Source organism: Mauremys mutica, chromosome 19, assembly GCF_020497125.1.
Source record: "Mauremys mutica isolate MM-2020 ecotype Southern chromosome 19, ASM2049712v1, whole genome shotgun sequence".
NCBI lineage: Eukaryota > Metazoa > Chordata > Testudines > Geoemydidae > Mauremys > Mauremys mutica.
Window position 1 is genome coordinate 25,673,589 of NC_059090.1, and position 11,217 is coordinate 25,684,805.

At 50.0% G+C, this 11,217-nt stretch overlaps 2 protein-coding genes across 3 annotated transcripts in view; one reads left to right on the forward strand and one right to left on the reverse strand.

The window, feature by feature from the left end:
* Positions 1-6,812, reverse strand: part of SLC13A2 (solute carrier family 13 member 2) — a 36,172-nt gene extending 29,360 nt beyond the window's left edge. Inside the window, exon 1 of the mRNA XM_044994200.1 lies at positions 5,836-6,812. The gene's annotated coding sequence lies outside the window, so the exon portion shown is untranslated. The remainder of the gene's footprint in view (positions 1-5,835) is intronic.
* SLC46A1 (solute carrier family 46 member 1) lies at positions 6,592-11,217 on the forward strand. 2 transcript variants are annotated; one of them, XM_044994201.1, is made up of 5 exons: positions 6,633-7,036; positions 7,328-8,180; positions 8,622-8,705; positions 9,800-9,956; positions 10,876-11,217. In XM_044994201.1, the coding sequence occupies exons 1-5, from the start codon at positions 6,653-6,655 to the stop codon at positions 10,931-10,933; spliced, it is 1,536 nt and encodes a 511-aa protein (XP_044850136.1). In that variant the 5' UTR covers positions 6,633-6,652; the 3' UTR covers positions 10,934-11,217. The 2 variants fall into 2 exon arrangements, with proteins under 2 accessions (XP_044850137.1, XP_044850136.1); XM_044994202.1 differs by lacking the exon at positions 10,876-11,217 and having other exon boundaries at positions 6,592-7,036; positions 9,800-9,960.

Consider the following 11,217-nt stretch of genomic DNA (forward strand, 5'->3'; position numbering starts at 1 on the left):
CTGTCATAGTGGCTCATCACCACCAAAGGATCCCTCAACAAAGAATCCTCCTAGAGTGGTTAAAATGGGTTTATGGATGCGTTGAGTTCCCAGAACTGCAGAAAAGCAAGTCAGATTGCTCCCTTGATTCAGACTCAGTGTGTGCAAGAGGAACACCCCATTGTGTTAAATAATCAATAGTCCCGAGTTTTAACATCCCCATCTTCCTAGGAAGGGCTTTAGACTGAACTATCATCCGTAACCTGAAGTACTGTACAGCAGTGGTTCTCAACCAGGGGTCCGGGCCTCCTGGGGGGCCACAAGCAGGTTTCAGGGGATCCACCAGGCAGGACCAGTGTTAAACTCGCTGGGGCCCAGGGCAGACAGCCGAAGTCCCGTTGCATGGGGCTGAAGCCTGGGGCCCTGAACAACTTAACTTCATGGTGTCCCTGTGCCATGGGGCCCTGGGCACCACCCCGGCTTTTATACGCAGAAAACCAGCTGTTGTGGCACAGGGGGGGCTGTGGAGTTTTTATAGCATGTTTGGGGGGCCTCAGAAAGGAAAAGGTTGTGAACTCCTGTGTACAGGATCCGAGTGCACTGGTGGTGGGGAAGAGAGGCGCTTTATTTAAAAAAAAAAATTGTATTATAAACCAAGAGACTAGTCAACGGCAAAGACATTTTTCTTCATTCTAGTACTTTATGCTTTTACTTCCTAAGGGTATGTCTACACTACGAAATTAGGTTGATTTTATAGAAGTTGATTTTTTAGAATTTGATTTTATACAGTCGATTGCATATGTCCACACTAAGCACATTAAGTCGGTGGAGTGCGTCCTCACTACCGTGGCTAGCATCGACTCACGGAGCGGTGCACTGTGGGTAGCTATCCCACAGTTCCCGCACTCTCCGCTGCCCATTGGAATTCTGGGTTAAGCTCCCAATACCAGATGGGGGCAAAAACTTTGTTGCGGGTGGTTTTGGGTACATGTCGTCAGGCTTCCCTCCCTCTCTCCTTCCGTGAAAGCAACGGCAGACAATCGTTTCGTGCCTTTTTTCCGGGGTCCCGTCTGCTGGACCCACTCAGCACGCTGCCTGCCTGGATGATCGGAACCCCAGGCAGGCAGTGGGCTGAGCAGGGCCGGCGGACGGAGCCCCAGACCAGGAGCGCTCAGCCTGCTGCCAGTCTGGGGCTCCGTCCGCCGGCTCCTGCCAGCCAGGGTCCCACTCAGCCCCGCTCAGCTGGCAGACCTCGGTGAGGTTGATCGGGGTGCCTGGACAGACATGGCTATCCTCCTCTTAGAGCACCGAATCGGAGTGACTCCAGGTCCTTCTCTTCTTTAAGTTTCGTCTAATGGAGATTCAGTCCTGCCTGGAATATCATGCCAGCTGGAGGCTTCTGCCTCAGGCTGCTCTCCCAGTCGGCAGCAACATCTACCCCAGCCTACCCCTCGCTCCCATGGCTCATGAAGCCTGGACAGTAGTAAGAAGCAGTTCAACTTGTGGAATGGCAAATCCAGAAGGAAGGATTGCAGGCTATGGGCCACGTTAAGGTTATTTCAGAGTTCTAGACAGCATTTAGTCCCTATAAAAGGCTTCATGAAAATTTTTCCCTAACCCTAACAAAAATGTTAATTTATTAAAGCAGCTGAAAGGGTAAGGAACCCGGGACTATAACTTAGAGAGAGCTTCAATAGTATTTAACTCATAACTGATATAATTCAAAGTAAAATTTCACAGTGCGGTCTGTTCTAAGACTAAAAATGCAGGAGGGGAGTCCGAAAAAGGAATAGTGACCTGTTTCCACCCAGTTTCGAACCAGAGACATGTCACGTGTTAGGTGAACATGATCACCGCTACACTACGGGGCTTTCGCGTGTTAGGTGAACGTGATAACCACTATACTAGGAGGCTTCTCTTTTTTTGCCACAGACTTTGCCGAATGCACAGGAATGTTTTCTCTAGCTACAGACGCTACCTAATGCAAAGTCTATATCTATGGCCTTCCTGCTCACAAAGAAAGTTGATAACTTTATCCACTGTTGATAACTTTATCCACTGTTGAGAAAGTGGATAAGGAAAAGTTATTTACTTATTCCCATAATACAAGAACTAGGGGTCACCAAATGAAATTAATAGGCAGCAGGTTTAAAACAAATAAAAGGAAGTTCTTCTTCACGCAGCGCACAGTCAACTTGTGGAACTCCTTACCTGAGGAGGTTGTGAAGGCTAGGACTATAACAATGTTTAAAAGGGGACTGGATAAATTCATGGTGGCTAAGTCCATAAATGGCTATTAGCCAGGATGGGTAAGAATGGTGTCCCTAGCCTCTGTTCGTCAGAGGATGGAGATGGATGGCAGGAGAGAGATCACTTGATCGTTGCCTTTTAGGTTCACTCCCTCAGGGGCACCTGGCATTGGCCACTGTCGGTAGACAGATACTGGGCTAGATGGACCTTTGGTCTGACCCGGTACGGCCTTTCTTATGTTCTTATGTTATGTTCTTATGTAAAGCAGTCATGCCCCCACCCAAGGCTGACACAGCACGGAGTGCATGTGACACAGTGACCTGCCTCGGGCAGGATCGCTAGCAAGGCATGATACTTTTGCGGTTAAGCAAACACAGCAATTATTTCCTGGCCTCTGCCACTGAATGCCTCCATGCATTACGCTGTGCCCTATCAGTGTGGAAGGACTGCATGAGCTCGGAAAACATGTCATCGCGAGTGCATTTTTTTCGCCTTCTAATCTGCAATAACCTCAGGGATGCAGATGATGGGGGAGTGTAGAAACATTCTGGGTGGACTGCATGGTCACCTGCGCTGCTGAGTTCGCCACGCTGGCCAAACAGGAAATGAAATTCAAAAGTTCCTGGGGCTTTTCCTGTGTACCTGGCTAGTGCATCTGAGTTCAAAGTGCTGTGCAGAGCGGTCACAATGGAGCACTCTGGGATAGCTCCTGGACACCAATACCGTCGAATTGCGTCTACACTACCCCAAATTCGACCCAGCTATGTCAATTTCAGCACTAATCCCCTCGTCAGGGAGGAGTACAGAAATTGAATTTAAGAGCCCTTTAAGTCGGCAAAAATGGCTTTGTCGTGTGGACAGATGCAGGGTTAAATCGATCTAATGCTGCTAAATTCGACCTAAACTCGTAATGTAGACCAGGGCTAAGTTGACAATCAGGGAGTTTTATTCCCAGCTCTGTGTGGCTAGTGGGAAGCCAGCCCTCAGCTACAGGCCTGTCTCTGGGACAGAAATGACAGTGCAAAAAGACCTCAGCTTACAAATTCTTCTTCTTCCTCCACAGCCACACATCCCTGGAAGCTCCATTTCCACTCCTTATTGCCACTGAAGCTCCCACAATTCTTCCAGCTGAGATGAGGTGCCATACGTGGGTGTCTGCCTGCTGAGAGGTGAGTTGGTGGTGCCATTTGGCAGTCGTGGAATTAGGGGTCCTGTAGCTCTCTCCATCCAGAGCTTGTGGTTAGTGGGTAAAAGCTGCATATGCTTCCTGGGGAAAGCAACAGCAGGGGTAGACACACAAACATTATTCTTCCTCAAAAGAAGGAGAACCACTATTTCTGTATATCAGCTGGGGGCTCAGGATAGACTCTTCCTGCCCTTGCAATCCTCTCCATTGTAGTTGCTGAAACTACAAAAATACTGTAGCAAACATGTACAAGAATTCTAAATATCAGGCTCTTTTTGAAGATGAACATCTCCAGCAATAATGTCAATCACCTGACATGAAGGACAAAAGGGCCTGGGTGTTTGGAGCTGTAATTGAGGGGATCAGCATTCAGCAGCACCAAGGAGACCCCATGGGGTGGGGGGTGGGAAGGAATACAGAGGGCCAGATTCTCAGCTGGCATAAATTGGCATATATTCATTGACTTGAGTGGAGCAACAACAGTTTATGCCAGCTGAGGATCTGGCCCAGTTACATAAACTAGAAAGCAAAACAGGTAACACTAATGCTAATTAAAGGCCACAGTCTGAAATGTCAGATGATAACAAAGGACCCAGCAAAATGCTCTTCTGAGAGGGACAGACAGCCTACAAAAATGGCTTGTCTTCCTCATGCATTGTGAATTGCTGTGCAGACTCATGAGGAGATGTTACCCACCTTGGGGGTCACCATTCCAGCGAACTTATATGTGCACTATGCAAGAGTCTACACACAGACAGTACGTTGCTTTGAGTTGAGTTTTCCTCAGCTTTCAAGGACCCAGCATTTTTTACTTTCCTGAAATACAGCATTCTCCAGGTAAACGGGTTTAAATATCTTCAGATACAGCCAGGCTGGAGGGAAGATGAATGTTATTTAAATATCCTCAAATATGAAAGTAACTCAGCCAAAAACTGCTACAAGTTAAAGTTGCTAAGTTATATTCAGCCTTTAAAAATAATTTCATATATTATGTAGGCCTGGCTTGTAGGCCTAACTTGCTTCATTTCGTAGTGGGCATAATTGGGAAGATGAATGGAAGGTTAAGTTGTAAATAGGGGCTTGACAAACAGTCTGCTGGAATCCAGGATTTCGGTGCTAGCTAGACAAGAAGCAACAGCTTGATGCTAGGGACTATGGACAAGATAAAGATCAGTTCCACATGAACAGCGTATGGACAGAGCACAGTGTATGGGATTGGTTCCTGCAAAGTAACCAATCCAATCCAAAAATGTGTGGTGTAATGTACAGCAAAGGCAATGTAACATATAAACGTACATAAAGGAAGAGGTTATCTGGGTAACTTTGGATATGTGGAATGCCCTATGCCCACCCCCTATGCTTGAGTCTGATCAACTCAGCGTAGCTTTGCTGTATGCCAAATAAGGAACCCGAGTGACAAAATCCAGAGTCAAACTGAATGTTTTGGAATGACGCGTTCTCCCAGTACTAGACAAGGTGTTTGGGATAAGCCAAATGGAAAAAGTCTCAGAGGGAATCTCAACATATTATATTTGAATTGAAATTATTCCTGAATAACCTTAACAACAATCTGACTCTCCAGACTTTTGTTCAATTACTAACTATAACTTTATTTTATAGCTGTTCTTTGAGAGGGGAGAAAACCTTAAGGGGAAAACATTTTAATAGTCAGTTTATCTTAAATGTATTCATCAATCACTAACGTGAATGGGGTTGAATGCTATGCTGTAAGTAAGTAGTGACACAACAGTAAATTCTGTGATTGTTTATAAGAAATAGAAAAATGTGAATGCTTAAAGTTCCATCTCCTTAGCTTTGCAACATAAATTATTTTTGCCACCAAGAAGTACATGAAATACAGCAAGTCTTCATAAGCAAACACAGTTATATCATTTGTGATAAAATTGCTGAAACAGATGTTTTTATTGTCATGGTCATTAACCTGATAGCTAGCCTGTAACAAACTCATTCATTGTAAAACATTTCATCATCAGCTTGTTGAAAATTACTCATTTAATCATAAACCTGGCCAAGATAAAAACTTAACTTTTCCATCAATAAAACAAGCAAATTCACTTCTTGTTGATTCATGAATTAATTCAAGATTAACTAGTTAATCACCAGACTGGGCCCAATCCTGCAAATGGTCAGAAACACATTGAAGTCACTTGAATTGTTTGTGTTGATCACTAGTTTAGCCCTCAATTTGTAAGAAAATCTATAACAGGCTTTTGTTTTTTTATTTTGAACATGTTCTTCAAAACTAGATTATGAACTAATAGGAAGGAAAAAGTACAGAGGAAGTTTCCTGGGATAAGTTTAAGTATTTGTTGCCCAAAAAAGAGACACTGCCAATTCCAACTTGTGTAATGTCATGTAAATTAGGCCCTGCTCCTCAGAACACTTGCACATGTGCTTACCTTTACTACCAGGAACAGTTCCTTGATTTGATGGCCTTAAACACTCCCCTTCAGATTCCAAAATCAGAGAGGCCCAGATCCCCAGAGGTACTTACGCCCCTAACTTCTGCTGGACTAGCTTTATGGGTCTGGAGGACCTGGGCGTTTCACCCCTGCTCTGCAGGCTCGACCCCAGTGGTACTGGAATCGTGCCTTGACTGGAAGAGCTCACAGCACTGTGCTGGCTGCCATATCAGATCCTAGATAAGGAGATAAGAGCTGAGTGCCATTTATTCTTTACAACTCCCCCCCCCATTTTAAAAACAGCCTTTTTTGAAACTCAAGACTTTTGCAAAGTTTTCGTTTTCAGCAAAACTTGTGTGTTCCTTTGTCAAACCCAGAAATGCTGATACCTGTTTTCCCCCCTTCTCCTTTATCTGCCACTGAATGCAACAGAATGAATGTCTAAGGTTTAGGGGCTTGTTAGTTTCACTTTCCCTTTTTCCCCTTTGGCTACTTTGTAACTTTTCCAAAGCTGAGGAAGTTTTGAGCAGGGGAAGAGCGGAAACGGGGGGAAAGTGGAGGAAGTGACTCCCGGCCCCCATTCATTGTACTGCGCTGGCTCCCAAAAGGGTGGGGAGCGGGGACGGAGGCGAAGGGAATTAGTGGAAGCTGTGCCCCCAGATCCCGTGCACACGGAGCGGAGGGGCCTGGGGTGAAAGGGAGACGGGGAAGGGCAGATCCTAGGCAGGGCACGAGGGTGAACTGCGGGGCGGGGCTGAGCGCATCGCCCGGGGCTCTCTGTCCCCAGCCCGCGGGGCAGCCCCGCGCTCCCCCCATGGATGCTGCCAGCGGAGGCGGCTCCGGCCGCCGGGCCTGGCGGGGAGGCATCTGGCAGCCCCGGCCCCCTGCCGTCCCCTCCGGGCGGAGCCTGCCTCCCCTCCGCCTCCTGCCGCTGCGGGCGGCGCGCCGCGCCCCGCCGGCCCCCGCGATGGCCGACAGCCCGGGCCCCGCTGGCGGCGGGTGGGCGCGCTGCCCCCGGGCCTCCCCCACGGTGGAGCCGGTTCTCTTCCTGGGCACCGTGGCGCTGGGCCTGCAGGCCCCGCTCTGCACCCAGTACCTGTGGGACCGGCTCGGGGCCGAGCTCGGCTACAACGGCTCCGCGGCGAGCGGCTCGGCCGGCTGCGGCAACGCGAGCGGCGCGGGGGACCCCCGGCAGCAGGTGGGCGGGGCTGGGCCGGGCGGGCGGGGGGGTGCCCGGGAGCGGGCCCGGCCCCGGCCCCCAGGGGTGCTGGAACTAGGGGTGCTGGGGCTGTTACCGCTGCCCCCCCTGGTTTGACGTGGCTGCCCCCAACCCCCCTGTGCGCAGCCGGGCAGAGCTGGGGGGAGGCTGGGCCATATTCTCGCAGCTCCCGCACCTGTCTGCAGGCCTGGGGTCAGCCCCGCTCCAAGGCGATGGACAGATACTGGGCCATCCGGGCCTCACTTCCCCGTGTCCCTTCTTCTGTCTCAGGAAGTGGAGACCTTGGCCTCCCACTGGAACCTCTACATCAACCTGGCAGGCTTCTTTGTGGGTCTCTTCTCGGTGACTCTCTTTGGGCCATGGAGTGACAGCGTGGGTCGGCGTCCAGCGCTCATCCTGCCTGCCGTGGGCATGGCCTTGCAAGCTGCCATCTATCTTCTTGTCATGTACCTCAGGCTACATGTCGGCTACTTCCTGCTTGGGCGCATCCTGTGCGGCCTCATGGGGGACTACAACCTGATCCTGGCCAGCTGCTTTGCCTACGTGGCTGACATCAGCGACCAGCGTTCCCGTACGTTCCGCGTAGCCATCCTGGAGGCATGCCTTGGCGTGGCAGGCATGCTGGCCAGCATCATCGGAGGGCAGTGGCGCAAAGCTCAGGGCTACATCAATCCCTTCTGGCTCGTGTTTGCTGTCAGTCTTGCCACTGCCCTCTATGCTGCTCTTTGCCTCCAGGAATCGGTGAAGGAGAGGAAACCGGCCAAGCTGTTCACCCTCAGTCACTATGTGTCGGTGTACAGGCTTTATGCAGCCCCAGGGTACCAGAGATCCAGGCAGAAGCTCGCTCTCTACTCTCTGACGTTCTTTCTCATTGTCACCATCCACTTTGGAGCCAAGGACGTCTTTGTCCTATACGAACTCAGCTCCCCTCTCTGCTGGGGCTCTGATCTGATTGGCTATGGCTCAGCGGCTAGTTACCTGACTTACCTGAGCAGCCTGGCAGGGCTGCGGGCACTGCAGCTGTGCCTTGAAGACACCTGGGTAGCAGAGTTAGGATTGCTCTCCAACATCTCGGGCCTGGTTGTGATTTCACTTGCTTCTACAACACCACTGATGTTCACAGGTGATGCTGAATCCCTAAATCCAGGTAGCTTGTGTCCTAGCTTAAAATTTGCCAGAGGAGTGAGGAGAGGATGGCATCCTCTTGGAAAGACAGACAGGCAGAGGAGATGTCCCCAAAGTATCCACATACCAAAATTGCTGAGATCACCAGCCTGTCACACCTTGTATTTACTGTCACCACCGGATGGTGATGCTGCTGCAGCTAGAGGGAGTCACTGCAGACAGTTGTAGACCAACGAAAAGCCACACAAACAAGGTATCTTAAACTACCCTCAAAGGAGCCCTAGAAGGAGGCGGGCTGAAGGGCGCGCATGGGCAGGAGGATGGCAGTCTCCCTGGCAGCTACAAGTGCTTTATTTGTGGGGTTGGTTTTGTTTTAAGCTAGCAATGTTATTCCCCAGATAAGGAAACCTCCTGGATGTGTCTTATTTCTCACTCACAGGTTATGGCATCCTGTTTCTTTCAATGGCAGCCACTCCAGTGATCCGCGCAAAGCTGTCCAAACTGGTGGATGTGAAAGATCAGGGTAAGTGATCAACCAGTATAACCCACAGCAGGCCCTGAAACATCCAACCTAGTGATGTCTGCGTGACACATTAAAAACCAAACAACCCAAGGAGTGGGCCTGAGCCTGTCCCAGCAGGAGGCACCAAAAGGACCAGGTCAGGGAATCTCTGCACTCCTCCTCCCCCTGGCACATGCACACATCCCCAGGCCCTGCAAGGACAGTCATTCTGCAGCATTGGGGGCAGTTTTTCTAGGCAATACAGTGAACCTATTTGGGACTAGAATGTGCAGAGGAAGATGTAGTCAAAGTGAAAAGCATCACATTAAAGTTTGGGGCTGGGTCACTGATGACCTCCCCCTGGTCTCAAAACCTTTCACGGGAACAGGAGTTAGACTGGGTTGAAAAATAAACTCTGGAAACACTAGTAACCCCAGGTATGGCTTTGGCCTGGGTGAGCTGGCAACAATTGGAAGAACTCAGCACTACTAAAGGATGTGACCACAGGACGTTACCTTTCTCCATAAGACTGGGGAGAGCTGGGCCTCTTTGCCTCCTGTACGTGGACCTGCCATGCAGAGTCAGGAGAGGGGAGGAGGGGCTCAGTGCAGTGCAGCCCAGAAATGGCTTCCCAGTGATTAAATGAAAGGGCTGGTTCCTCCAAGCGGCTAACGTCGGCCCCTCTTAGAGTGAAGCTAGTGGAAATTTGATTCCAAGGTTATAAAACGAAACCTGCAGCATCTCTGCTGTGTTTAATATTTATTGAGTGATAAAATGTGCTTGGCACTTACATTTAGCTAGTTTCTGCCTCGTGGGATTTACAGTCTGTCTGATGCAGTGTCCAGATTCAGCACTGTGGTGAGTGCAACTCCTGGAGGGCAGTGGAGTTATCCCGCTTGCACTCGGGCTGAACTTGGCCCATCATGGCTGTCTCTGCTCCCAGCCCTTGGCACCTGGACTGCAGAGAAAAAGGGCCACCACCTGATCGGAGTGACAATATTTTACCAAGGTCCAGATTGCCCTATTGAAATGCCCCGAGAGGGTCGTGTGTGTTCAGTCTAAGGGGGCCAGAAGAGGAGCCTCGTTGCTAAGCTCTGACCTTGGTGTCCTTCCAGGTGCTCTTTTTGCCTCTGTTGCCTGCGTGGAAGGTCTCTGCTCACTTGTGGCCACAGGAGTGTTCAACGCGCTCTACCCTGCGAGCCTGCACTTCCTGAAGGGATTCCCCTTTCTCTTTGGGGCAATAATTCTGCTCGTTCCGGCTGCTCTTATTGGGTAACTCAGATCCTGGTCTTATAAGTCAGTCTAAGAGCCTTTGTGTGTGGCTCTGTAGTTGCTGGTGGGGTCTCTTGCAGGACACTGCCTTGTGATAGGCCTCTCCAAGGCTTGCTCTAAATGCTGCTAACTGGCAGAAGTTTGGTGCCACAGGAGGCAGATGTCCAAGTTTCTCCACTGGGGAAACCTCTGCCCAAGTTCTCTCTTGGCTCCCAAGTAAACTGATTTCAGTGGGATTCTTCCTACTCACTGTGTGTCCACATTGCAGCCCCCCCCACACACCCACACCCTGCACTCCATGTGAGTGTGGATGGTGGGGGGTGGAAATGGCTCAGAACAGAGTTGCATTTCAAGAGCTGAATGTGTGAGGCCTGGGAGTGGATCGGCAGGGGGTATGCCGGCTCAGGATTGAGGCACATTGTCACAGCTACATATGCAATGCTCATGTGGTGCCTACCTGCACTGTGCTGGCACTGGCCACTAGCTGTCATTCCATTAAAACATGATAGTTTATTTTTGTTGCTTTATATCTCCCTGTGCCCTGTGCTATCCCAGAGCTCAGCACCAATCCACAGAGCGCTGCCAGCGGTGGGGAGAGGTGGGGAGCTGGGAGCTTTGGCACAATATTGCTCTTTCTCCGCTTCCTTCAGCAGCTGCTGTAGAAAAGAGCTTGGGCACCCTCAACAGCCTGTCTGCCTTCAATTGCCCCGCTAGTTAAAGCAAGAGAGTGAGGTTGCTTTCGACCTTGTCAGTGCTGGGGGCTCCGGGAGGGAGGCCGGGGTGGGGTTTACAGGAGAAGTGCGTTAACTGCTGGCCCTGTGGAGTTTTTCTGGCAGGGCAATTTCCTCTCTGTTCCCTTGAGATTTTAAAGCCCTTGCTTTGTGCACGCAGAGCTCTGACACTGTCCATTCTCTCTTAGGTGGATAGAAATCTCAGACACTACACCCGAATATGGTCACTTTACAGATGCTTCCTGATTCCCCCACGCAAGGCTAAACACTGATTCACCAAAAGAAAATTATTTGTGTGGCTGAGCAAACCGGTCGGAAAGCTGCTGCTTATTCTGCTGGAACAATTTGACCAATGAATGCGAGAGATCTCTAAGGTTCTTGCTTATTTAAAGTTCCAAGTAGCTGGAAATCGTGGCTTTAATCAGCCAGTAAAAACATGATCCTGCCAGCAGTGATAGCTCCTCATGGTCCTGCTGGCTCAGCCTGTCTGGGAAAACACAAGCGATTTTAAAAATAAAAGAGTAGAAAGA

Coding starts and splice junctions, on each gene's coding strand:
- SLC46A1 (XM_044994201.1), top strand. CDS start 6,653: ATGGATGCTGCCAGCGGAGGCGGCTCCGGCCGCCGGGCCTGGCGGGGA. Junction 8,706..9,799: donor GGTGGATGTGAAAGATCAGG/GTAAGTGATCAA, acceptor GTGTCCTTCCAG/GTGCTCTTTTTGCCTCTGTT. Junction 9,957..10,875: donor GTTCCGGCTGCTCTTATTGG/GTAACTCAGATC, acceptor ATTCTCTCTTAG/GTGGATAGAAATCTCAGACA.